General features: G+C 42.2%; 1 protein-coding gene across 1 annotated transcript; it reads right to left on the reverse strand.

Moving 5' to 3' along the window:
• Positions 1-7379: 7379 nt before the first annotated feature.
• On the reverse strand, positions 7380-27343 carry IDS (iduronate 2-sulfatase). The gene is made up of 9 exons (XM_080909610.1): positions 27127-27343; positions 26215-26351; positions 25416-25593; positions 23707-23795; positions 22679-22879; positions 21017-21187; positions 16277-16403; positions 14062-14235; positions 7380-10441 (listed from the first exon to the last, which is right to left on the reverse strand). The coding sequence occupies exons 1-9, from the start codon at positions 27230-27232 to the stop codon at positions 9969-9971; spliced, it is 1656 nt and encodes a 551-aa protein (XP_080765736.1). The 5' UTR covers positions 27233-27343; the 3' UTR covers positions 7380-9968.
• Between the last annotated feature and the right edge of the window lie 470 nt (positions 27344-27813).

The following is a 27813-nucleotide window of genomic DNA, read 5'->3' on the forward strand; positions in this document are numbered from 1 at the left end:
ACAGCCTGGATTAGAGTTACTTAGTGCAGAAAATTATACTGGGTCGGATAGTCATATGTTTTAGGAATCTGATCAATGCATGATTCTTATGATATCTGGCCTCTATTTCCTTGGTACCAGCCTCAACAAACAAAATGTCTCCAATTATTTAAAAATGTCTACAGACAATACTACTTGCTCTCCTATTTCAGAATCCTAGATTCAAACCTTTAGATATGAGCATGGGGCCTGGAGCAAGGACAGAAGCCTGAAAGGTAAAGGGAGCCATTGGGAAGTAGCTCTACAGAGGTGAAGAGCAGAAGGCAGGAGCTATGGGGGAATGGGAGTTGAAGAGTCTCCTGGCAAAAAGGAAGGAATGGTAGCACAGAGGGAGAGAGGGGAAGAAGGATATCTGAAAAACTCCAGAGTTGGCATATGAAACCTTTTGAGTTGCTGGTCAGAGGAGTCCAAACAGAAAACCAACAAAAAAATAGCAGAAAATGAAGGTAAGACATTATACTATTTAAAACGCCATAGCCTTTGAACACAGAACTTGGAGGAATTTTTATCTGTAACTGACCTGGAAACGTCTTCCCTGAGGACTTATAAGTTCTCAATAGCACTGAAAGTAACTACCAAGATGCCAACGGATGAAAGCAATCAGCAGTCCTACCCAATTATAATACCTAGGAATCACAACAGAAACCAGAACAGCAAAAGATTCTGAAAGGTATAATCTATAGGCCAAGGGTAACCAATAGCCAGCTAGTTAGTTGGATTTACAGCTCACTCAACGGGAGGGGAATTCATGGCTAACATGGGAAACAGCCCACTGTCTGAGGCTGGTGAGGTCAAGGATCCTCGAGAAGAACCTACCATTATCACTTTCTTAAATGAATATAATTAACAGCATTCTAAACTGTATCTTTATACCCACAGAAAAGTTTAGCTCTCACATCTCATCAAAGAAGTTTCTTTTTGCAGCAGGTGGAAAGCATTCTAGAAAGGCACTGACTGTTGTTGCTAGCACAACACATACAATTAAGGTTCAGGGGCCATCACAGAAGAGGGGGTGGAAAAATTGTAAGACACAGGATCCTAGAACATCTGCTATAAAGTAGAGTCTTCTATATAAAACAGGGAAGCTACATCCATAAAATCTCCACAGTGTGGTTGCCTAAGCAAGACTTCAAATTTGCAGTAGTAATTGGCATGAATGGAAGATCATCACCCAATCCCAAAATGAAGATCTACAGGTCATTAATGATAGCTGAGATATCTGTCCATTCCTACAAGGACACCTGAGAGGTGAGCCACTTCCAAGTGCTTAGCAGTAAACATTTATACATGTGAGCAAGGCTAAATGAACTCCACAGTTGTTGTTGTGTGTATACGTGCATAAAAATAAGAAAAAATAAGACACTATGAACTTAAGGAGTAGGGGTAAACACGAGAGGAATTAGAGGGAAGAGAGGAAGGGGAAATTATTCAAATACAGTAATCACATATGAAATTCCCGAACGTAAATTAAGCATATTTTTAAAAGAAAGAAAAATGTGGGGACTGGAGAGACGGCTCAGTGGTTAGAGCACTGACTGCTCTTCTAGAGGTCCTGAGTTCAATTCCCAGCAACCACATGGTGGCTCACAACCATCTGTAATGGGATATGATGTCCTCTTCTGGTGTGTCTGAAGACAGCGACAGTGTACTCACATACATGAAATTTAAAAAGCCTTTAAAAGTAGTATTAACTTATATTTATAATTGTGATTAAAAACTCAATTTTAAAAGTGGCTGGGGAGATGGCTTGGAGGTTGAGAGCACTGGCTGCTCTTCCAGAGAACCTGTGTTCAATATCCAGCAGCCGCAGTGCAGCTCACAACCGTCTGTAACTGCACAGGGAATCTGATGCCCTCACATTGGCATACATTGCAAGCAAAACACCAGTGCATATAGAAAATAAAATGGAATCGTCAAGAAAAAGGTCCCCTGACGTTGGCCCATGTCTAAAAATGGAGTCCTGTGAAATTTCAGAGTGCTTGTGAAAAGAATGCCAAGAACCCAAGACAAGAGTCTTGTAACCTGGGTTTCGTCAAAAACACGGACTTGTTCTTGGATTATGCATTTGTGCCTTTCCCAGGTGTAGCAGACAGATTATATGACAGATCATTTCTTACAACTAGCTATTGTTATTTGTTCATATAACTCTATGGGGAAAATATGTTTTTGCCATGTATAGCTTGTCTACCACATGTGGCTTGCTCTTGTGAATGGACACTTTGCTCATGTGACTCTTCCTTTTTTAAGGTTTATTTTTTTATTGCATATAAGTACACTGTAGCTGTCTTCAGACACACCAGAAGAGGGCATCAGACCCCATTATAGATGGTTGTGAGCCACCATGTGGTTGCTGGGATTTGAACTCAAGACCTCTGGAAGAGCAGTCTGTGCTCTTAGCCACTGAGCCATCTCTCCAGCCCTATGTGACTCTTCTTAACCCTCAGAGTGTAGTCTGATTAGTTGTAAGACAAAAGAAGGTAATAAGGGTAGACAACTATCATGTTTTCTGTCATACACAAAACTTAGAACACACAGAGGGGGAGAGGGGGAGAGAGGGAGGGAAGGAAGGGAGAGAAAGAAGAGGAGAAGTAAGGTAAGAGAGAGGATAGAGGGAGATAATTTGCTTCTCTGTTGATGTGATAAACACTGATCAAAAACAACTTGGGGAAATGTGTTAGTTTCGATAGGTTTGGCCCACATATTGTCATGGGTGTGTATGCTTGGCCCGTGGGGAGGTGTCACTATAAGGAGGTGTGACCTTAGTGGAATAGGTGTGGGAGTAGGCTTTGAGGTTTCCTATGCTTAAACTCTGTCCAGTGTGGAATCAGAGCCTCCTTCCGGATGACTGCAGATCAAGATGTAGTAATCTCAGCCCCTTCTGGAGCTTTGTGCCTGCCTGCATGCTGCCGTGGGAATAATGGACTGAACCTTTGGAAGTGTGAGCCAGCCCCAACAAAATGTTTTCTTTTATAAGAGTTGCTTTGGCCATAGTGTCTCTTCACAGCAATAAAACCATAACTAAGGAGGCAAAGACAGAATTCATGTGATGTATAAATTATAGTCCATCCTCAAGGAAAGCCAGGGCAAGAGCTCAAGGCAGGAAGTAAAGCAGAGGTCATGGACAAACACTACTTACTGGCCTGTTCCCTATGACTTGCTCAACTACCTTCTTATATGTATGTGTCCACCTGCTATCGATACTACCCTGGGCCCTACTCTAACAGTTAGCAATCAAGACAATGGTCCCACAGACATGTGCACATGAAACAATGACAGCACAGCAGCTTAGCCCCATGTCTTACTTGGTTTCTATTCCTGCACAAAACATCATGACCAAGAAGCAAGTTGGGGAGGAAAGGGTTTATTCATCTTACACTTCCATATCACTGTTTATCACCAAAGGAAGTCAGGACTGGAATTCAAGCAGGTCAGGAAGCAGGAGCTGATGCAGAGGCCATGGAGGGATGTCACTTACTGGCTTGCTTCCCCTGGCTTGCTCAGCCTGCTTTCTTATAAAACCCAGATCTACCAGCCCAGGGATGGCTCCACCCACAATGGGCTGGATCCTCCCCCCTTGATCACTAGTTGAGAAAATGCCTTACAACTGGATCTCATGGAGGTATTTCCTCAACTGAGGCTCCTTTCTCTGTGACAACTCCAGCTTGTGTCAAGTTGACACAAAATCAGCCAGTAAGTAAGCCACAACAGTAAGCATGCATGGGCAGTGGTATTAAGAATTGGTCAAAAGTGTCATCCATTTTAAGGAAGCACTGAGAAGCCCTGACCCAAGAACTGTACACACAATAACAATGACAAATTCAGAATGATTTATTCATATGAAAACTCAGGCTGCTCTTAATATAAACACAAAGGCATGCTTTTTAATAGTGTGAAAGAGATGAAATCATAAAACCTATTAGGTAAGCATTGAGTTTTGAATAAAAATAACTTGCAAAGTATTCCTTCCAATACATGCCACAAAGGACAATAAATCAGGGCAATGTTTGTAAATGCCAGTATAGACCTGTCCCAAAGCTTCTTACTCAGATAAGTCATAGTCTAGATTATAGAGAGGGGGAAAAAACAGTGGCTAATCCCAGGCTCATCTTAATCCTTGCTTCCTTAGCATGTGATAATATTCCACTAAATCTTCTTAGCAGTGAGACTCCTAAGTGGGCCCTGCCACAGTGGCCAGTACTTGACTACTGAGGTTAGTCTCAATGATGCCCTATCTATAGCCACTTGAAAGCTTCTAATGGACTTTTCTCCTATCAGAGGATAAGAAACTCTGCCTATAATCCAGAATCTAAATTAGCACCTTTGTCAGGCATGGTAATCTCAGCACTCAGGGTTGCTGAGCTAAAAAAGTTGTCATGAATTTGAAGCCAGACTGGGCTACACAGTAAGACCCTGTCTCACAAAACTCAAAATCATCCTTTTCTTGTATTATGAGTAAGAGTGATCTCAGGCAAGATTTGTAAGTTACAACTGGGAAACTCTGAACCTCACTCTCAAAAATGTCTTGACAGTGGCCTCCTAACCACATCCCACTGGCATGTATTTTATCAAAAACTCAAGCAAATACATGGTATTTGCTACATTTAGTGCATGAAGGAACAAAGAAGCTAGCTGGAGCTTTTAAGTGGCATGTGGAAAAGTACACAAGAGCAGTCATATGGGTGATCTAAAGGTACCAACTGATGAAATGTCTATTTCATATACACATAGTGAGCAGAGAAAAACTCCCCTGGAGAATAAAGGGAACCCCACAGATTGCTGAGTAAGTGAACAAAGCTGATAGCAGTTTTTACGTTGATAGGCAATGGACAGAGGTCCAAGGGTAATCATGGTCCTAATCTGGTCCCAGATCTTAGGGAAGAATTCAAGAGACTCTTTCAAAGAACTGGAGCCCAAACTCTGAGTTTCAGACCATCCTGGTCTACCTAATGTCTCAAAAAAGTGGTTAAGATAGTAAATATTATGACTTATATTTTATTAATTTTTAAATGCATAATAAAATTTGAGATTTTTTTTGTCAAAAATAGGCTGGTATGGGGAAGGTGGTAGTTTTAACTCTTAATCAGTATCAGCCAAAAACTATGGAAACAAACTATGCCTAAGCCAGAGGATAGCATGCTTCTAAAGCAGTTCCTTAGGTTGGACTAATCCCCTGGTTTGATCTCCAGTTCTGAAAAAACAAACTATCTTGTTATTTAAGCTGTGACAGAAGGTAGGATTATGCTGAGCTTGAAGCCAGTCTAGGCAACATAATAAAGCCCTGACTCCAAAAATACTTATACTAGACCACAATTAAGACTGGTAGACTCCAGCTATGAAAAAAGATCCATATTTACACATATGTACAGGAACACAAAAGAGAGTAGAAATACACAAAGATATCAACGTTAGTTATATTCTGAAGGGTCAGTATGATTTTTAGTGTTGCCACATTGCCTGGGAGATGGACAACAACTGATGTGGAGAAAATCCATGTGAACTGTCTAAGGATCCTGGAGTATACATGTGCACAGCAAGCAGAGCCCAAACGTATTCATTACTCTCTTCTGACTTTCATGGAACATGACCAGGGGTCCCAAGATCCTTGTCATAGTTTGGGTTTTATTGTTGTGAAGCGATACCATGACCAAGGCAGCGCTCAAAGAAACCATTTCATTTGGGGCTGGCTTACACATCAGAGGTTTAGTCCACTGTCAGTAAATGGGCAGACATGGTGTTTGGGAGAGGTAATTGAGAGGTCTACATCTGGATTAGCAGGTAACAAGAAGTAACACTGGGCTTGGCTTGAGAATCTGAAACCTCAAAGCCCACCCCCAGTGACACACTTCCTCCAACAAGGCCACAACTCCTAATAGTGCCACTCACTTTAAGCCTATGGGACCATTTTCATCAACTTGTTGGCCTGCATGGGCTTATAGCCACATTATTATGCAGAAATACATTCAATCTAACTTTAAAAGTCCCCATAGTCTATCAGTCTCGACACTGTTTAAAGTCTAAAGTCAATCTCTTGACTTTAACCCCTGTAAAATCAAAATCAAAAGGCAGATCATCTACTTTCAACATAAATGACATAGGATGCACATGACCATTCCAAAAGGGAGGAAAGGGAACATACTAAGGAAATATTGGACCAAAGTGAGACTGAAAACCAGCTGAAAAAACTCCAAACTCTGAATCTCCATGTGTGATGTCTAAGTGTTCTTCAGATCTCCAACTCCTTTAAGATTTTTGAACTGCAACATATTTCTCTCTCCTGGGTAGAATGGTTCCACACCTTGTGAGCAGTTTTCCTCAGCAGGTAACTCACCACGCTGGCATCCCCAACATTTTGTGGTCTCCAACACCGTCCAAACTTCACCTTCAGAGTTTCTCACAATGTTCTCTCTATGTCTCCACAACAGGGATACCCCTGACATATACCTGGCCTCACCAGCTTTCCTTAACTTTGGTGGGAAATTCCATAGCTCCTTTCCTGTATCCTTGACTCTAAAACCAGAACTACTTAGCCAAAGCTACAAAGGTCTTCTGTTTACTGGTGCTAAACTTGCCCCCACTTCTTGTTTAATAACATTGGCATCAGCTGTTCCATTGTTGATGGCTTCCCTCATGCCTAAGACTGGCTCTCCTGAAATTTGATCTGTAGACCAGACTGGTATAAAACTCAGAGACCTGGAATGCTCTGATTAAAGGTGTGCAGGCCTGAACCTAAACTTTCAATTCCTTTTCACAAGTAGGAGGCTTAGCTGGTAGAATCTAGCCCTGAGATTGCACTGCATTTATCACACATAATATCAGGCTTTTCTTTAATTGGTTTCTCTCCTTTAACATGGGCTTAGCTTCATTCCACTTCCTGGTGCCTTTGTTGCTTTCTTCTATGTATGTTGTCACAACTCCAAAAGAAATGAAGGGACCTGGAGAGATGACTTACCAGTTAACAGCAATGATTACATTTCTAGGAGCTGGGTTCAATTCCCAGCTCACACATTGCAACTAATGACATCTGTAACTGCAGTTCCAGGAGATCCAACTTTTCCTTCTGACTTCTAACAGCATCAGTTACATATATGGTGTAAGATATATACACAGGCCAAACATTCATGTATATAAAATAACTTCAAAAAAGCAAACTTCTTTCTAGTGTCTTCATTTTTTTTTTTTACATTTTTAACATTTCACACAATAAGCATATATTAGTTTTATAATATGTGGAAAGACATTAAGACCCAAAAAATTTTCAAAGGAAAATGAGTATTTATTCAGGTCCCAAATGAAATTGTTCTATGCTTAGAACAAATATAGAGAAAAAAACTATCACAGAAAAAGAGAAACTTACTTTATTACATTAAAAGGTAATAAGACCCATAACATGACCACAGAGTCACACAACTGGAAATGCAACTACCCAATTATCATACAGAAAGAATAATGGTTGATGTCATTAATCAGCCAAAGCAGAATACAACTTTCACTATTATTATGGGACTACAGAATTTCCTTTTTGGTATTATGGTTTTTAATATAGGCCTTTTGAATCTCTTTTCTAATTTTAATATGCTATCATAGCAAGACTGAACAGAAAACAGCTGTTTTTGATGACCTGGCACTGAGAAACTAGCCTATGGAAATACTTTGAAATACATTAAAAACACTGTATTCACAAAATTGATCACAGCATTATTTGTAATACTGGAAATTTGGAAAAACCTAGATTTCTAACAAGTGAAAGAAGGTTGAGAAAATTATAATAAATCAATGCAATAACATATATTACTAGCAATATGAAATATCTGCAAAAATTACTAGTAACCATACATAATGGTTAGAGAGAAAGAGCAGAAGTTGTATTACAAACAACACAGAGAATCAAGAAATGTAAAACATTCATACCCCCAAAAGGACAAGATATGGCAATCTCAGTATAAAGCACTCAGACATTTCCTTGCCTTTTAAATGCATTTCTATTTTCCAATTTTAGTATAATTAACATTTCAAACTCAATGAGGGAAAATGCTTTTTAAAAAGGGAAGTAAATACCACATTTTTAAGATTGTGTTCATTTCCCACCATAATCCAGTCTAGAGAGTCCTGACAGCCTCAGCCTCTAAGCAGGTGGGTAGGGGAGCCAGGATATGAAGAATGGCCATGAAGGGGTTCGAGCGAAGAAGAGTGGACAAAGGTTTGAAGGAGCCGGGAGGGGAGGATTGGCAAGGAAAGTCAGCCAAGGAAAGGGGCATTGTGGAGCCAGGGAAGACTCTGACTGCTCAGCGGAGGTCTCTCTAGACCCTTAGTAGGCACTGACGGTGTTCTTAAAGGGCAGGGGTCAAGAAGGATTTTAGGAAGACACATGGATTACTTAAGGAACAGGGGAGGAAGAGTGAGGGGAGGTAAATTTCTTGGGAAGGAAAGAAAGAAGGAGAAGCAGTGGTGATGAGAGTGGAAGGAAGAAGCTGATGGCCACAGCACACTCCCTACTCTATGCCTAAACCATCCAGTTTGCTTACTGTGGGCAAATGCAGGACAGTAGGAACCTGCCAATCAGGGTGAGCACATCTAGCTTGGATCCAGGGTATCTCTGTCCAGTCTTGCTATGGTGGGAAGGTTCTAAGTGTGAATTATAATGTACCAGAAATCTTTCAAAAGGTTATTTTGTGTCAACTAATTTAAATTTAAATAGCCACATATGCACTGTGGCCACCACCGGGCTTATGATGTCATTGGAAGCAGAATTCTAAGGAGTTTAACAGTAAATCTGTGCTTTGGGAGAGTAAAAAATGAAGTATATATACTACGGTCAGTCAGAAATAATAAATAAAGATAAAAGTGTGTGTTAAAATCTGTCTCTCTAACCCTGAAGGAGGAGATGACACTAAAAATAAAAACGTGCTGTGAGGAATTTCAAAACTGAATTGTAAAAATGACGCTGAGTAGACACCATGAGAGCAATAATGATCAAGAACAAGGAAAAACAGGATCAAAGCATCTGCAAGAGCAGATTTCTAGACAACAGACAAATGTGGGGACCAGGAGAGATGACTGGGACCAGCTATCCCAAACCAGAATGCAAACAGCTGCTGCCAAGACAGTCACTTGTTCAGGAACAAAGGACTCTCAGAACCACCACTTTTCTATAGGCCAGTTGATAAAAGTAACCATATGAATACAATTTTGAATGACTCAAATGATGGGAATAGTTCCATTTTAAATGCTTTTCATTGTGAATAACAGAGTTTTTGGCAGATAGCTACTGAGTTTAAGAGTTGTAGTATTTACTAACAAATTATTATTTAGGCCAAAGAATATCAACATAGTTAAATGAATTTCCAAACTTTAACTATAATGTACTGAGTATTATTTATTACTTAAGGAAGAAACACTGCATTGATCATCCCATGGGTATTTTACCATCAATTTTGAAATCTGTAGTCTTAGAAACTAAGTAATAATTCTAGAAGCAACTTTAATGTTGAGAAAGAAATGAATCACATGTTAACATGCTTGACACACTGGGCTACTTAAGACATATTTGTTACTATCTCAAATGCAATAAATCCAACAAGCCAATGATTTCTTGAGTAAAGCATTATGCCTGGTTAGCATGGTATTTAGATATAAAGACATGATTATAGCTTAGTTCACTTTATACTTGTGTAGTAATGAAGCTATGGGAGTTTTAAAATGAAAGTTTCAGCTTAGCACAAATCCAGTGGTGAATTCTAACTTACGAAGGACCACATGAAAAGGTCCATCTGCCACCTAGTCCTAGGCCAGATTGATGATGCATGTTTTAATTGTTTCCCACTCAGATTATGTCTAATACAATGGATAGGAAAAGATAACCATCTCTAATGCCTCCTTTCTCCAGCAGAGGGGGAAGGGAACACATATGTGCCCTCTGAGGCTGGCAGAACTCAAGGTCTCAATGAGCGGAGAAGACCTCCATGTTGGGAGTCATTATATACATTGTGATCCTGCAGTGGGTCAGAATCAACAAAATAGAGTTCCCCGGCGTGGATATCAGAAAAATTAGCCAGAAATTCACTAGGATTGAAGCCAACCCACACAGTATATCTATAATCTATGGTGCGTATGGAGTATCCCATGACCTTTATATCTTTTAAGCTTGGCTTGTCAGAATTCCACTGAGGGAAATCTGCAGGCCGGGGATACTGGCTATAGGCAATCAACTCCCGGGGATTACCAAACAAGTACGGATCCTCTTCCAAGTCATGGAGCTGCAAATGCCTCTGTAGATTCTGGCCTTCTCTACACAGCTCAACATGAAAAGAAGGGATGGGGCACCGAGGAGGAACTGGCAGTCCTGCAAGTCCAGCGAGCGTGGGGAAGAGAGACACAAGTTCCACGAGGTCCTCGGTGTGCCTGCCTGAAAGAGGAAGCAGCACAGTTGCATGTGGTACTGCAGATGCCTGTCTCAGCACCACCTGGTCCCCATCTCATCTTCACACACGACACCCACTTGTTTGCAAAAAGCAGCTTAGAAGTGCTACTTCAGGACTTCTCTCTTCACTATGACACCGATCCAACAGACTAGCAGCAAGGAAAATTGTAGTGTTTCTGGCCAGCTAGAAGCATTTTTACACTACTTAAATTTTAGAGCCAAATACTTGATTCAGACAAGTTTAATCAATTAAAGTTCTACCCACTGTGTAAAAGTCTGCTGAAGATTACTCATTTCTACTTTTTTTTTGTTTTTAAAAATTTATTTATTTATTATATGTGAGTGCACTGTAGCTATATTCAGACGGACCAGAAGAGGGCATCAGATCCCATTACAGACAATTGTGAGCCACCATGTGGTTTCTGGGAATAGAGCTCAGGACCTCTGGAAGAGCAGCCAGTGCTCTGAACCACTGAGCTGTCTCTCCAGTCCAGATAACTGATTGCTAAGCGTTTGTATTTGATCAATGTTTTCTTCTTAACATGGTAAAATACACAAAACATGAACTTCACAACCTTAACCAGCTTTTGGTGGCAATACATGTATTCATATTGTGTTATCACTGCCATCAGTTCTCCAACTCCTTGTTTGCCTCTGTCTCCACTGCCTCAGAACATCACCAACACCAAACAGCTGGCCATTTTTCTACTGCCATCAACTGGTAATACTCATTCTACTTTCTAGCACTGTGGATGTGACTAGTTAAGATGTTCATGTGAGCAGTCTCAGATGGTATTTGATCCCATGTGCCTTTGTGGCTTAATTGCACTTAACATAATGTCCTCAAGGCTCATTTATTCTATAGCAGACTTTCTTCCTTTTCAAGGATTGAGAATATTCTACTGTATGTGTATTACACACTGTGTATAGCATCCTGTATGTAATACCACATTGTGAATATCCATCCATGGAGTGATAGCAGTAAACAACAGCTGGGGAAGGGGGAGACTCTGACCAGCTGTTAACCCCCCCCCTTAGAACTGTCAAGCTTCCTGCAATTGTATAGAGCACTCTAGTGACCCAGTTTTTATGAGTCATTGCCTATGTGGATGTGGGCTTTTCAGCAGCTTCTGATTAACTGGTGCTCCTAAGAGTAATCCCTCACTCATAGACCTGTTAGCAGCTCCAATAAAACTCACTAAATTGACTAAGTTGAACGTCAGTGTAACTGTTCTTTGGTGTGTGAGCTCAGGGCGGTTCCTCTTGGGCCAGAAATTTAAGCAGGGGTGGTGGTCTCACCTGTGGTCTGTTATGTCAGCCCTCCTGTGAGCCCAGCTTTCTCCCAGTGGGGTCAGGGTACAGAGAGCTCTGGTACTGGGTCAGCTCTGGGCGCTTTCTACTTTCATAGTGGTGGTTTTTTTTTAATATATGAGAGACATTCCCTAAGGGTATGCAACTCTCATGTGCACACACATCTACACCCCCAAGAAAGGGAACCCACCCTCAGTCTGGGACAGGATCCTTCCAGTTTCTGCCTGTGCCTGGAGCTGACCCTGTGCTATAGCTCTCTGTACCCAGACCCCACTGTAAGAGAGCTGGTCTCCCAGGAGGGCTGTCACACCTGAGAGCACAGGTGAGAACACCACTTCTGCTCTGAGGGAGCCTCCTGGAGCCTCAGGACACAGGAACCAAGAAGCAGTTTGGGACAGGATCCTTCCGATTTCTGTCTGAACCTTATGCTGACCCCGTGCCACAACTCTCTGTACCCAGACACTGCTAGAAGAGAGCTGGTCCCCCAGAAGTGCTGAAACACAGGTTTACAGGAGGGTCAATCCACTGTCAGAATCAGCAAGACCAGCTAACACCAGAGATAAGCAAATGGTCAGAGGCAAGTCCAAGGACCTAAGCAACAGAAACCGAGGCCACTTGGCATCATCAAAACACAATTCCCCCAACCACATCAAGTCCTGGATACCCCAACACACCAGAAGAGCAAAATTCTGATTTAAAATCACAACTCATGATGATGTTAGAGGACTTTAAGAAGGTCATACATAACTCCCTTAAAGAAATACAGGACAACACAAGTAAACAGGAAGAAGCCCTTAAAGAGGAAACACAAAAATCAGCAAAACAGGTGAAGGAATTGATCAAATCCATCCAGGATCTAAAAATGGAAATAGAAACAATAAAGAAATCATAAAGGGAGACAACCCTGGAGAAAACCTAGGAAAGAGATGAGGAGTCATAGACACAAGCATCACCAACACAATACAAGAGATAGAAGAGAGAATCTCAGGGGCAGAAGACAACATAGCAAACATTGACACAACAGTCAGAGAAAATACCGAACACATAAAGCTCCTAACCCAAAACATCCAGGACACAATGAGATCAAACCTGAGGATAATAGATATAAAAGAGAGCAAAGACTCCCAACTTAAAGGGCCAGTAAATATCTTCAACAACATTATAGAGAAAAACATTCCTAACCATAAACATATAAGAAACATACAGAACTCCAAATAGATTTGACCAGAAAAGAAATTCTTCCTGTTACATAATAGTCAAAACACCCAATGCACAAAACAAAGAAAGAATATTAAAAGCAATAAGGGAAAAAGATCAAGTAACATATAAAGGCAGACCTATCAGAATCATAACAGGGATTTCTAATTTGCTAAGTATCCTTCAACAAGCTTCAAAAAGGGCTCTTACATAGCAGATTTGTCCCAACAATAATTTAATATGCCTTGAAAGCGTTTAACTTTTCTCTTGGTGTTTGGAAAGAAACATAGAGCATGAAACATGTATGAAAAAAGAAAACAGATAGAAAAAATTGGATGATATAAACAAAGTCAAAAAACTCCAGAAAGGCCAGCATGATGATCTGAACCCGAGATCAGTTTACATGGCAGAGAATATAAGTGTCCTGAAAGGGGGCAAGCTGGTACAGTGCAGATCACAGAAAAGCACTCTACAAAGAAGGACACTGGACGTATACAACTGCTGTCTGAAAGAGCATTCGGCTCATATAGTCAGGAGACAACTCTTAAGAAGCCACAAGCCACTTCACACAAGCAGAAAGAACATGGAGAAACCAAAGTAGATGCCCTTCACTGCTAGAGAATACAAAGTAAGTTAATTGAATGTGTTTTAGTAGGTAAATGAGCTCCAAAATTAAAAATACCTACCCTAAAATTATAAAACCACCCCCAAAATAGGGGATATAAAACATGAGTGTGAAACATTTCACTTGTGTGTTAGGGAGACCTGGTCCCAGCAGTCTATAGCTACTTCCTCTAAGGTCTGACATGCTGTTGTTACTTCCAAATAGCCCTCCCACTTCTGGAATGTCACATGCTCCTTTGGCCCCCTAGACTTCCCAAAGGTCCCCATGTACAGTGGTCATTCTTGTCAACTCTGATTCTGTCGTGTATTCCCAACCTAGAACATGGGAGATGCTAAGAAATACGTGTATAGGAAACAGTATTGAGAATGAATTCCAACACACCACAAAGAGGATAGCTTGTCTGATAAGGTAGTTCCCATATAGAACAAAGTTCCTCTCATTGCTAGGCATTATTACTTCTGTCTGTTTATACCTGCATCCGTCAATTCTGAAGCGGGATCAAAAGGGTCCCGGTAAGGAAAAAGCTTCTCGCCTGCTTCAGGAAGTGGGGCCGTCCTTCCAGGAACATAGAACATCAGGGGTACACGGGTAGTGACATCAAAGTTGCTGTATTTGGCCCATTCTCCATGTTCACCTAGGGCCCATCCTGGGCCATTAAAAAAAGGACACAATATAAGAAAATGAGTAATTATACTATATTTTGCTTACTTTAAATACTATTTCATTCCTCAGTGTAAAGACCAGAGGACACTAACCCTCATAAATGAAGGAAATCTCTCTAGAATTATAGAATGTAACTCACATCAATGCTGCTTTATTCAAAGGCAGACATCTGTTCTTAAAGAAGAAACCTTCAAAGAGGGCAACCTTAAATTCCTAAACTATGGTTTTGAAAAAAACACCTACACTTTTTAAAAGTAATTAAGAAATTCATATACACTGAGTTTTATCTGTTTCAAGAGGCTCCCAATAAACATGCTTCCTCTGCCAAGGCAGGAATCTGTCCACACTTCAGTGACTACCAGGCTCTACCACTCAGCTGCACTGAGCAACTCTTCCTGGATGATAAGGACCTGAAAGGCAGCCATTCCTCCTCTGTGCCCTCTATCAGGGACTTCAGGTTCTTTTTTGTTTTTAAGATTTATTTATTTATTTATTTTTGTATGTAAGTACACTGTCAGTGTCTTCAGACACACCAGAAGAGGGCAGCAGATCCCATTACAGATGGTTGTGACCTGCCATGCGGTTGCTGGGAATTGAACTCAGGACCTCTGGATGAGAACATTCAGCGCTCTTAACTATGAGCCATCTCTTGAGCCACTGGGTTTCAAGGTTCTTAACACCAACATTGTATGAACTACATCTTGATTTTTTTCATTATTTACTTTATGTACATTGGTGTTTTGCCTGCATGTGTGTCTATGTGAGGGTATAGGATCTCCTGGAACTGGAGCTACAGACAGTTATGAGACTGCCATGTGGGTGTTAGGGACTGGACCCAGGTCCTCTGGAAAATCGGCCATTGCTCTTAAATACTGAGCCACCTCTCCAGTTCCTATGCTGACTTTTAAAAACATTTATCATATACATTCCTATGTGAAGACAGAAAAATACAAATTTTCTGCTCCAAGTAAGAAAAAGAAATCCTTGGCCTTCCTGTAATATCCCTATTTCAAAAGATAATGTAAATACTACAGGTTGGGAATCCTCAACCTGCTTACATATGAGTATGCTTTAAAGACAATAATGTATGACAACGATTGTACATGGAGAATTTCATATTGTAAAAAGAACCACAAACTTGAGTGAACTCAAGAAGTGCTGGCATCCACCTGTACTTTATTTACCACATCACTTTTCCTGACTTTTGCCAGGAGACATTGGAGAGACTAGCCTGCAAGTTCCCTTCTTCAGTCTCTAGACAATGTTGGAGCTACAAAGAAGTGCCACAGCCATTAAGAGATTGTGGACATGACACTAGAGATATCGCTCAGTGGGTAAACAGCTGCTCTTCCAAAGGACTGAAGTAAGTTCAGTCCCCAGTACCTATGTCAGGTGAATCGCAACTAAAATTCCAGCTGGTCTCCACACACATAGCAGATACTCATGCACACACATAGGAAATATACACACACACATACACACACACACACACACACACACACACACACACACACACACACACACATAGCAGACACAAATCCACATATCAGATACTTACACACACACACACACACACACACACACACACATAAAATAAATTGAGGCTGGAGAGATGGTTCAGCAGTTCAGAGAATTTCCTGCCCTTCCAGAGGACCCAAGTTGAATTAAGAATTACAGCCCCCATGTCAGGCAGTTCACAACTGTCTATAGCTCCAGCACCAGAGGCTCTAGAACCCTCTTCTGTCATCTACAGCACTGTTCTCATGTACACACACCAACACAGAGATATGTACATAATTCTAAAATAAAACACTTTCAAAATGTTAAGAGAGACAAAAACAAATCCTGTCTCATAAACAACTAAGATAAAAGATGCCTACATTCTCACATATCCAAGATGGAGTTCCACAAATAACTATGTTGCTTTTAAAAGCACCTCATGTTCCTGGACTCAGAGCATTTTTCAAAGTGTCCTCTGTAGGAAACTAGATACTCAGTTCACCAGTGCACTGCAAAATGCTTACCATGATCAGATGTGAAAGCAATAACTGTATTGTGGGCTAGATGAAGATCATCCAAAGCATTCAAAAGATGCCCAACTTGAGTGTCCAAATAGGACACAGAAGCAAAGTAGCTCTGGCGAATTTTCCGCTGCAAATGAAAAAAAAATTACAGGAATGAGAAAAATTTTAATTATCTTGGCATACAAAATGAATAGCTTCTGCCTGACGCACATTTCTCCCAATCCTAACCTCTCTGATTCACTGGTAGATGCTGTTCTTAGTCTAACCCTAACGTTCCTTTTCCTGCAGTCTACAGCGCTTTGCCTACAGAAGCCAGACTAGCAATCTGCAGAAGGAAACTGACATGTTTGAATTTTAATCAGCTTTTACTTTAGGATACAGATCATAACAAATGGATGCAATTTACTGTTCCTTTCTGTCTATTCTGCACATTCAAGACAGTCCCTAGAAATGAACATCTAAACAGAAAATGATCCCTTAATCCTTGTATGCCCAGAGCCACACAGCTCAATTCAAGATACCTGGTGACCTGAAAAACTAGAAATGGATTGCTTCCAAGCCATATATACCATAAGTCCAAAATCAAGGTTTGGGGAATGCCATCTCTGAAAGTTCTCGAGGTATCTGAATCCCCTGGCTTACAATAGTCACTGCATGCTGTCTCCACCTGTTTCTGTAACTATTCTCCCTACCTGACCCCTTTCTTATCAGGACAACAGTCATGTTGGACTAGGACTTGATTAGTATGACTACATCTGAACTCAAAGCAGGCTATATTCTGAGGTATAAGGAGCTAAACAGTTCAATATATCTTTAGAGGGGAGACACAAATTAACCCCAAATAATGACCCTGAGTAGCCCTTCAGCTGATCACATTTTTACCTAACAAGAAGTGGAAACTGATTAACTTCAGGAACCAATGTTACCTCATTTCTAATAAACTCTCAATGAGCAGAAGAACAATGAAGGACAAGAGAAGAGTTGAAGTCCCTAAACCCAAAAGAAACTGTTAGGACTGGTAGTCTATACCCATAAGTAAAGAGGCCAAAAGCCCTTCCTGGACTGACTCCTCTATCATTGCTTACAAGCCCCAAGGCAAAAAATTATTCTTCCTCTCCCACTAACCCTCAAGCAGTAATAAGCAAGATAACCTCTTTCCAGATCAGCCCCATCTCTGCCTTCCTCATAGCCCTTGCCCTATCAGATAAACCTGTCAGCTGCTACTTGCCACTGCTAGAATAAGGACAGTCATAAGACTTGTCCCTCCATCTGATTGTAGTAACAAATATCTATGCTTATAGAAGGATTATGCTGAACCTTTGCCTACATACAGTTTTGAGTAAATAAACTTTTCAGTCTGGAACCTAAAGAACTTTAGATCTCTTGGGAATCAAGGCACTTCCTGCCTATGTTAGTCATGGAAAGAAAGCAACAAAGAAGTAGACATACTCCTCAGACCTGCTGAGCCACCTAGCTAATAAGGCTACAACTATAGATAAGTAGACTTACACATTATCAGGAGGACCAAGGTTGAGACACGGAATGAGCCGTCAGGTTCATTGGTCTGGATGAGGGAAGACTTCCTAGAGGAGTTCCCATGGCTATCACCCAAATGTGATAAAGATACTCTAAAGCAACAGCTGTTTTACAACAGAGTGCAATTACAGAAGACAAGGAAGGCAGACAAGAAGCAGCAGCTTAGGGCCAGATGACACAGACTTGGCAGTTCTTCCAGAAAGGGAAAGTCCCAGGCTATAGGTGAAGAAGCTTTTCCCAAGACAAAGGTAATACAATATAGGCTACAAAAGTCCTGTGGCAACCACAGGACAGATTCTAGGGACTTTAGACAAAACAGCGCCAGACCATTGGTGGCACTTAAGAACTCAGAATGCTGAAAGAGGGGCAGAAAGGTACTGTATATGTACCTTTAACACTGGCACTTAGAAAGCTGAGGCAGAAGGATCACCATGCATTTTTGTCCAGCTGGAGCTACAATGAGAACCTGTCTCAAAAAATAGAAAAAAAATTAAAAAGCAAAATGTACTGCAGTTGTCCAGAAAGATGTGTTCACAGAACAGGGCAGACATAAAAGGAACGTGGGAAAATCAATCAGGTGTGGATACAGGCAAGGAACATATAGTGTCAGGAAGATGAAAAAGCCAAGGGTGACAAAGTTCACAGTCAGCAACAAAACAGCATGATTTGCTGCCATATTATAGAAGGGAACAGAGTGGAGGAGAAAAGGCAGAGAAGGGTGAAAGTCTGGTCATGTGGGACAGAACAGGGGTCTCCATGATCATCTGCCTGGGGGTGGGGCACAGGAAGGTAGACATGTATGTCTGAAAATCAGGAGGGATGCCTAGGCTAGAAGAATATTTTTTGGATCACTCTAACAACAGGGCCCAGTTGAAGCTAACTGGGGAGAATGGGAAGAGGCCAATATGGGGGACTAAAATTGACCAGGGAACAATACCTAAGTGGGAAACACAGGAGGGCCCTGTTATACATATTGAAATAGAGGAAGGGCAGAGAGGTTGGCAAGGAAGCCCAGAAGGTGGATAGCTTATATTAGATTAGAGAAAGTGGTACCAAGCTTGGGTGGTGGTATAGAGACTTAAAAAATAGAATTTTCCAAAAAGGTCAGTGTCTGCCACAGTGAGAACTCTTAGTGATCCAGGGAGGCAGAAGCCCATGCAGAGAAAGAGGTCGAACAAACAAACCAAGAAGATCATGGGTATAGCCAGAATAGGTCACTCTTCACTACCGTCCAACAGTAGTGATGGAACAGAGCAACAAACAGAAGACAGAACTTAGCAGATGTATGAGACATGGTACAAAGGGACATGAGCAGACAAAGATGCCACAGAGAACATCAGTGGGAAAACACCTCACCAAACAAGCAAAGAACTCCACTGGGCAACTGAGAACCTCTGCTTAGCAGCAACAGAGGTTGTCTCCAGCAGCTCTCACAGCTGCACACTGCCTCATGATTAGGATACTGCAAATGGAACAACTGTGCTGAGAACACAAGAACAAGGAGAGTCATGTCATATGACTCCCTCCCCAAGACAGTGTGGCAAAAAATGTAACAAGAATGTCAGGCAAGGAAGCTACAAGGAGAAGGGGTTAGGGTCAGGCTTGTGGCCAAGCACATGCAGACCTAAGCATAAAACCCAGGAGCTGAAGGAAGAAGAGATCCTCCCCACTCTTCACTGAAAACTTCAAGTCAGTCTTCTCACAGAAAACCTACCCATCCTACTTCTGTTTGATCAAGGACGGCACAGTGACTTCAGAGGTCATGCCACTGCATGGGGCAGAAAGTGAATTTAAAACAAAATTCCTGAACAGACAAAAGCAGGCACGGAAATTTGAAGTTACAGGTACGTCCGTGGGGCTGAAGCAGCTCTACTTGGCACCAGCTTCATGTCCCATCACGTTGCAGAGCAGTTTCCTCATCTCATAACACTGAGGTTTTCATCCACCCTGAACATGCAAATGCTGAGAGCCCTTCCTGGCATCTAGTCTATTATAGAGGGGGCATTTTAACTGCCTGTCACTAATAAAACAGGAATAGACCTAAAGTTGAGTTCAAACCATCTTGTTATCAAACAAGGCAGAACTAGGAGGTTAGTTGGCAACACGGCACATATGTTGCTTTTCAAACTCTCTACTTGCCATTTAAAACTCAGGAGTCATACAGTTGTAGGAATTTACGTACCCCACCCTGAACTCTGGCTCTGCAAACTCGGGCCAAATAGCTTTGGACAATGAACGAAATACCTTTCTATGTTAGACTCACTTCGTTTTAAAATCTATTCTTCTTGCAGTGGTTCTCGAACCACTGAGTACATCACAACCATCTGATATACTTTCTGAGGAAATGTGGTTTCTTCATCCTCATCTTCAGCTCTAGGGCTAGGAATATAGTTCAGTAGTAGGGTACCTGCCTAATGTATGTGAGGCCCTAGGTACAACCACTAGTACTGCAAAAAATAAAACAAGAAGAACTCTGTTCGTTTAACAAGTCTGCCTAGCAAATCAGACACAGACAGTGGTGAGAGTAGACTTTGAGAAGGCTGCCCTCTTTTACCATGTGCTTCAGTATACGTCCTAAGACTTCAGAAAGAACATGGCTCCGAAGTCTGTATTAATCACAGGAGAAAGAGGCTGAAAGATGAGGGAGGACTCAACATAACTGAATGACTAACTGGGAGCAAAGAGATATCACACATCACAGCTGACAGCACTGGCCATGGTACCCCACCTATCTCTGTACCGAGGCTCAGCTCACTCTCACCCCAAGAGTGGCAGATGCCACTTTAGGCTTGCCCACAGAGGAAACAAAAGTACCAGCAAACTAAAGATTCTGGGTTTCTATATAACTGCAAAAATCCCAACTGTGTCAAATATTAATCCCCCATGGGCTAGGGATGTTCACCCAAAGTATATCCCATCCCTGTGCCTGCTTATAGCAAGTCTGGATGCTACCTTCTTAGGAGTGTAAGTACTAGTAAGAAAACTTATTTGTACAGCACTACCCATGTTAAAAATCCACTGGCCAGAAAAAAATCGTAAGGAAGGGTTTTGTTTGTGTTTTCTTTTTGAAACAAGATCTTACTATTTAGTTCAGACTGGTCTTGAGCTCATTATGTAAACAGGATGGCCTTGAACTCAAAAGTGCCTCACCAATGGTCTCACACAATCAGTGCCTGACACATCTCCCAAGCATACCACTAGTACCTGAAACTCCGGAGGAATTGGTCCATAGGGAACACTGATGTTGAAGGCTTGGACATCTTCCCGCTCCCGGATGTCCATCCAGGGGTTGTAGGCTACAGGTGGTAGGCTATGAGGGACATGGGGATCAGGAGCCAGGGTCATGTTTTCCAAGGGATACAACTTCTGAAATTCCTAGGACAAAAAAACATACAAAGCCACAAGATTGCTAGTCATTTGGCAAAAGCACCAAGTTGTGTTTTCTGAAAGCCTATGATAAATTTACTTGGTGCCCTCATCTGCTCTGTGCTTTATAGATCTGAACAGCAACTGAATCCTAAAACATGTTTCTGACAATTCCAGCAACTACTGTTTTCTCCTCCTGCTCCCCACCTTATTTCCAACACGCAAAGGCAGAAGTGAAGCACAGTGGGTTCCTCAGCTTCAGAGAGTCATGAGAACTCACAAGACTTAGCAAGAGGTCCCATTTACTAGAATGAAAAGGTTTCAAACCCAATCAGAAAAGGAAAAACAAACATGAAGGAAAATCTGGAGGAAACAAATGGCCAGCTTCAGAGTCCGTTCCCAGGAATTTCACGTAGGAGGCAGATACTGTCCCAACAAGTTGAAAGACAGTACATGTGAAATGCTGCCAACCAGTGCAGCTCAATAAAGCTGCAGCAGAGTTTGACATGGGTCTCATCACGTAGGTATTCGGCCTGAACCATAAAACTTGAGGCATCCACAAGAAAATCAATGATTCAGCATGTACCATGTCTGCCAAAACCACTTAGGCACTCCCAAATCAAAGTTCCTACTTGCCAGGCAAGGACCAGCATTATAAGCAGACTTCTGAAAAGCTTGCAAGCTAGGCAGCTTTGTGAACTCTTTCTACATGGAAACAGAAGAGGCTGGATGTCACGAGCTTTTTCCAAAGATGCTGAGTGATCCTGCTATGAGGGCAAGATCCCCACAGCTCATCAAAGAAAAAATCCTGTAACATCAGAAGGCACACTTCCCAGTCTGTACTCTCCCTTCTACCTAAGAGACATTCTTTATAATGTGGAAATTCTGGGCTGCTCAGATTCAGGAAAAAGAAATCAGAAAATCTGGGAAAGGTTATTAAAAGGACTATATATTCTAAATCATGTAGAGAAGCATGAATTTGAAGTGTCCACAAGAAATTCTGTCTCCTGTGCCCATGGAGTCTAATGTGACAGGCTTGGGAAAGAAGGCCTCATGTTTCCTGGGATTATGTTCCAAAGAGCATCCCTTTTGGCTCCTGTGGCTTTGTGTCACCCTCTACAACATCATTCTGTAACCCCACCTACATGATGAGCTCAAATAAAAGAAAGCAAACGTCCAGTGGAGGACATTCCTCATTTGTTTGTCTGTTTGGTATTTTTTGATACAGGGTTTCCCTGTGTAGCCTGGTCATGCTGAAACTCTCTATGTAGACCAGGCTGGCCTTGAACTCACAGACATCTGCCTGCCTCCATGTACCACCACCAACTGGCTTCTTCCAAAACTTTTACGTGTTCTAAGAGTACTTCTTGTTTTCGAACTATGATTATCATTATTCCAAGTACACTAGTAAGCATCAGGCACCCTGATAGGTTATGAACATCTTCAATATGCAAATGCGTCTCTGGTGAATAATTAATACAGATATAGTGGCAGCTCTACCTTGGGATATCTGAAGGGGATGTGTGGCTTGTGATACCCAACAGCCAGGAAGAAAGGACTGACTGATGTTTTCATCTTTTCCAACAATCGAATGGCTTCCTCTGTACTCTGTTTGTCAGGTAAGGTACCCTCAGGCACATCTGCCACATCCACAGGACAAACCAGGTTGGCATGGAGTTTTCCGTCTTGTCCCTTACATGTCTTTCAAAACAAAATATGTAACACTATTAAATTCAATAAATAGAAATCCTGACAGTTACACACTGAATGAACAGTACCATCACCAGCCCCCAAGTTGTTAAGTCATTCAGAGTGAACAGCAACACGGAAAGCAGAATTAAACCAGCAAAGGATTTGTCCCCTCTCCAGATGGGGGCAAAGGCCACACAGCACTCAGTTTACTGCTGTGAATTGTGTCACTTATGTGTACAGGCATTATCTGTGTTCCACTGCACATGTAGGGGTACACATGAAAAAAAGAGGTCAATCTCAGTTGTCCCTCAAAAGCTACTCAGCTTGTATTCTGAGACATTAGACTAGGCTGGTTGGGAAACAAGCTCCAGGGTGACTGTTAGATCCTCAAGCTTCCAGAGGGAATACTTTACTGAGTGAACACTCACCTTGACCCAACGTAAGGTTTCAGAATGAGAAACACCCTCAATCAGCCAAGTGTGGTGGCCTATGCCTCTAATTCCAGCAGCATGAGGGAAGCTGAGGCAAAAGAATTCCAAGTCTGAGGCCAGCCTGGGCTTCAATTCAAAGCAAGCTCCAAACCAGCCTGTCTAGACTATGCAGTAAAACACTGCAAAAAACAACAACAATAACAAAAAAACTAATCTCACAAAAAAGTACTCATTGTGCCTACCAAGCAATCGCTAAATATCCTAATGCTTGTCTCTATAAGATATAACAACAAGCAAAAGCTACAAACATCATAGCTTAACCAGCTTAGAAGAAAGTCCAATATACTTAACAGTCTGTTTGTTAGACAAGAAGACAGTGCTTCCTCAGCCCTTATACAGACCTACCTTAGTGTTTTCATACTTCTCCGAAGATGGATGATAAGGTGGAAAAGACCAACTATATGGATAATCATCACTGTGATTGGAAGATACACCTTAAATGGGGAAAAATATTGAACAAAATGTGAAAGGTCTTTCAATACCCTACTGCTAAATTAAAATTGAACAACTATTTAAGTAGCCCCTCCCCTCTTTGGACCTCAGTTTCCTCACCCATAAAATCAGGACCTCAAGATAGATAATATTTCCAATAAGACCAACTGCCCATGATTTTAGTAATGAGCATCTAACTTCCCAATTACTAAGCCTTGCAAGTGAGCAATCTGTAAGAAACAGAGAACCTTATCCCTAAATCTACTCATTAGGAAAGAGATCAAGGAACAGCAGAAAGGTCTTGTTTGGTTTCTCTTCCCAAAGTATAATCTCTTCTGTATAAAATACTCACTTCCTTCCAGATGTCCTCAGGCAAGCCATTTTGTAAGTACCAACCTAGGAAGTTCAACTCTCGGCCACACAATACAGATTATTTTCAAGACTGGGCCGTTTTAAAAACTGACTGCTATTTTCAACCTGGACTGCCAGCTAGGTTCTAGAAGAAAGCTCCTGAGCCGTCAATTATAATGATGTACAAAGAGCTCTTGGAGACACTCAAGCTGTGTCCTTTGGTGAAAAGTACCATTATGTGCACAGTTCGAGCATTTGAACACACTTCACACTCACAGATGCCCACACTAGCATGTTCCCTTGGTTGGGCATCAAGAAAACTACAGCCCTAGAATCTCAGATAAGGAATGACTCAAAGAAGATAAACTATTAGCCAAGGTCAGTCACCCAGCTAAGAAGTGGCAGCACTTAGACCACAAGCAGGTGCTCACATACCTGATGCTATTTCTGAGCAATGTCGAGTCTGCTTCCACAGATGCTCACATCAGTGAAGAGCCAGACTACAGTGCTGTCAGTAAAAATGAATTTTTGAGGAGTCTAATATAATGGGAAATATTTTCTCTCACTCATGGTGTAAAATTATAAAAATAACATAACCACAAATCAGAAAAAAACTATGTCCAGAAAACAAGTATTCTGTTTGTTTATGTGCTTGCTTCATGAAACGCAGCTTTCCCCAGGATGGCACAATTACACATTTACATTCTTTGATTTCCTAAAATTCTTGAGATCAAGAAATCATGTGATCCTACTATCTGCTTTAAAGTGTTGTTTATGCTTCATTTAGGAAGTAAATTACTTTATCAGGTGGTATTCAAAGTTAGAATCTGACCGCAGCTGGCTTCCTCTTTCTGACCTTCCTCACAGAGAAAGCAGTAGCTTTCACCAAGCCGCAGCCCATAAGTGCACATTAAGTACACATAGTGCTTCTGGACATTTGAGGTCCTCAGATGAACTTGCCTCACCCCCAAATTTACAGACAGGCATCCTGCAGGGGCCAGAGCATTAAGGACCACCCAGTGGTCAGGCCCAGAGCTCAACTGACACCAAACCTGCTTCTCTAACAGCAGCTACATGAGTCTGGGACCAATTTCTTTCTATTCTTTTTCATTTAAAATGTGAACATGAAACTAGGTTAAAAGTGCTTTGTTTTGCTGTTTCTCTCGGAATGGCATCAATGAACAGGTTACCAAAGCCTGTCAGGGTAAAGAGTACCACAAGGATAGTACCAACGCAGAATCAGAGCCCAGGCTTTGAGAATTGAACAGTACCAGGGTGAAAGACTTTCCCAACCGACATGGTCACGTAGCCATTCTCCTTGAAGTATTGGGGGATGGTGGAAAAATTTCCAGAGTGTACCCTCCAGTAGGAATTGAAGTCATACAGGCGGGTGGTGTCAGGCCTCCTCCCAGTGAGGAAGGACACTCGGCTTGGTGCACACACTGCTTGCTGTTAGGGAACAGAAGCAAATGTCAACAACGTCACAGCCAAAAGTGTCTGCAGTCTTCAAGGTAACTAAGCAACCTCTAGATCCTCAGCAACAGCCTGGCAGCTGAGTCATGTAGATGTCAAAGCCAACTAGTGGCCTTGCCCAGGTACTAGAGACTGCTTTCTTCCCAACAAAGGAAGACAGCAATTAGGTTCTCAGAAAAAGGAATTGTGTGTGTTTTCCTATGCAATGGCACCCCTCGGTACCCAGAAAGGGTGATACAGAAAGAGGAGCCCTGAATGAGGGTTCAGGGAAGACAAGTACCATGGATAGATGACTCTTAGCCATCCACAACTCACTTGGCAGGCCCACAGGTTGGATTCTTCAGTTCCTGTTTCTAGCTGAAAGCTAGCCAAGCCTGTCTTAAGCATGTTAGGGCCAGGGCATTGTCTCCACCCAAGGAGGAGGGGAACTCTGCAAATATAAGCTTCCTTGTCAGTGGAGAACAAACAGGCTTGCCTGGGCCTTTATTTTCTAAGCTCTGCTTTTCCCTTTCAAGAAGGTTTCTAGAGCAGCAACATGAATCTCCCTACTGTGTATACACAAAGAAGCTTCCCACACCTGAAGAACCCTGGACATACCTGAGCAAAGGCATTCTGAAAGAGAACGCTATGGGATGCCAGCTGGTCAATGTTTGGGGACCTCACTAGCTTATCTCCATAACAGCCCAGAGAGGGGCGGAGATCATCCACGATGATCAGAAGGACATTCAAAGCATCTGCACAGGAGGGAGGGGCTTTGGTTATATCACATACACTGACATTGAAATCCCCCCTCCCTAGGGTAATGAGAGGATCAAGGCCTGCTCCCTAACAGTCCATCCAAAAAGGGGTGAGCAGGGCTCTGCTCCAGCAAGGATGGGGTTGGAGTAAACAAAGGCCCTAATCCAAGGTGAGGGTGCAATGTTTCAGTCATGTCCCCACATCTAGGTGAAGAAGAAAAAGACAGAGAGGCATAGATGGGAGGGGGATCAAAAATGTAGAGAAGAAAGAAATAGAAGACAGGTGAAAAGATGGTAAAATGAAGGGTGGATAGAAGGCAGGAAGCAGGAAGGAAAGGAGTAGATGAAAGGGGAAAAAAACGAAAATGCACAGATGCAGAGCTGTTAAGAGGGATGTAATCTGTGCCACACCCATGTGTATATGGGTAGCACAACTGGACTCCGTTTTAAAATAAGAAAAGGGGTGGGGGTGAAGTTGGGAATAAGGTGTATCTGGGTGGAGGTAGGGGAAGCAGTGGAAATCTTCAAAAAATTAATGAAAAAAGATGGAGAAAAACATGAAGGGATAGAAAGGAAGGGAGTAAGAAGGAGGAATGATGGATGAATGATGAATGTGGCTGAATGGACGAAAATAAGGAAAGAGGGATAGAGGGTGGGTGGGAAGGAGTGAAAATGAGGAGGAGGATGAAGAAAGAAGATAGGATGGATGGAATAAGAAACATTAACGGGACCGAGACGAGGGTGGGTGAAGCAGAGAACACGGAATTGGCACCTGTAGCGGAATTGCGTTGCGCTGTGGACTCCAGGGCGATGCAGAAGGAGCCTAGCAACAAGCTGAAGCTAAGCAGGCGCCAGGTAGGCGGCGGCGGCGGCGACATTTCTGCCTTAGCACAGCCTTGCAAGAAGGCGCTGTCAGGTTACATCAGGACCTTTAGGCAGCCATAGCCACTACCACCGCCACCGCCGCCGCCGCCACCGTCCCCGCTGCTGCCACAATCACAATCAGAGAAGACTTCCTGCGCGATGCCGCCGCCTCGGGCCCAAGGGCCCAGGCGCTGGCGCAGGCGCGAATGCGCTTACGCAACTCTATTCTGCCCCTCCCTCTGGGGGTGGAGCCTGATGGAGCCGGAGGTCTGTGCGTAATCAGTCCTGGTGGGCGGAACCCTTAACCGGAAACACTGTTGCTGCGGCATTCTCAGCATACATTTTACTGTAGACAGTTGTGACTGGAGGCTTGATGATCCAGGTTTTGCTATTGAAGTAGCTTCTTGCCTCTTAGCCTTTGCTAGTTCTGTCCTTCTTACCTGGAATTCCTGCCCTGCCCTTATATCTCTATACATGTTACATTTTCTTGCCATTTCTTTCCAGCCCATTCTCTAAAGAAGCCCTTTGCAAACTTCTATTTTATACCTAAAAGGATCTCTTTTTCCTTTTTATTGGTTCAACAAATCCTTACTAA

The sequence above is a fragment of the Micromys minutus genome (genome assembly GCF_963924665.1).
Source record: "Micromys minutus genome assembly, chromosome: X".
NCBI classification, from domain to species: Eukaryota; Metazoa; Chordata; class Mammalia; order Rodentia; family Muridae; genus Micromys; species Micromys minutus.

Coding starts and splice junctions, on each gene's coding strand:
- IDS (XM_080909610.1), bottom strand. CDS start 27,232: ATGTCGCCGCCGCCGCCGCCTACCTGGCGCCTGCTTAGCTTCAGCTTG. Junction 22,880..23,706: donor AGAAGTATGAAAACACTAAG/GTAGGTCTGTAT, acceptor TTGTTTTGAAAG/ACATGTAAGGGACAAGACGG. Junction 21,188..22,678: donor TCCCCTTCAGATATCCCAAG/GTAGAGCTGCCA, acceptor TTTTTGTCCTAG/GAATTTCAGAAGTTGTATCC.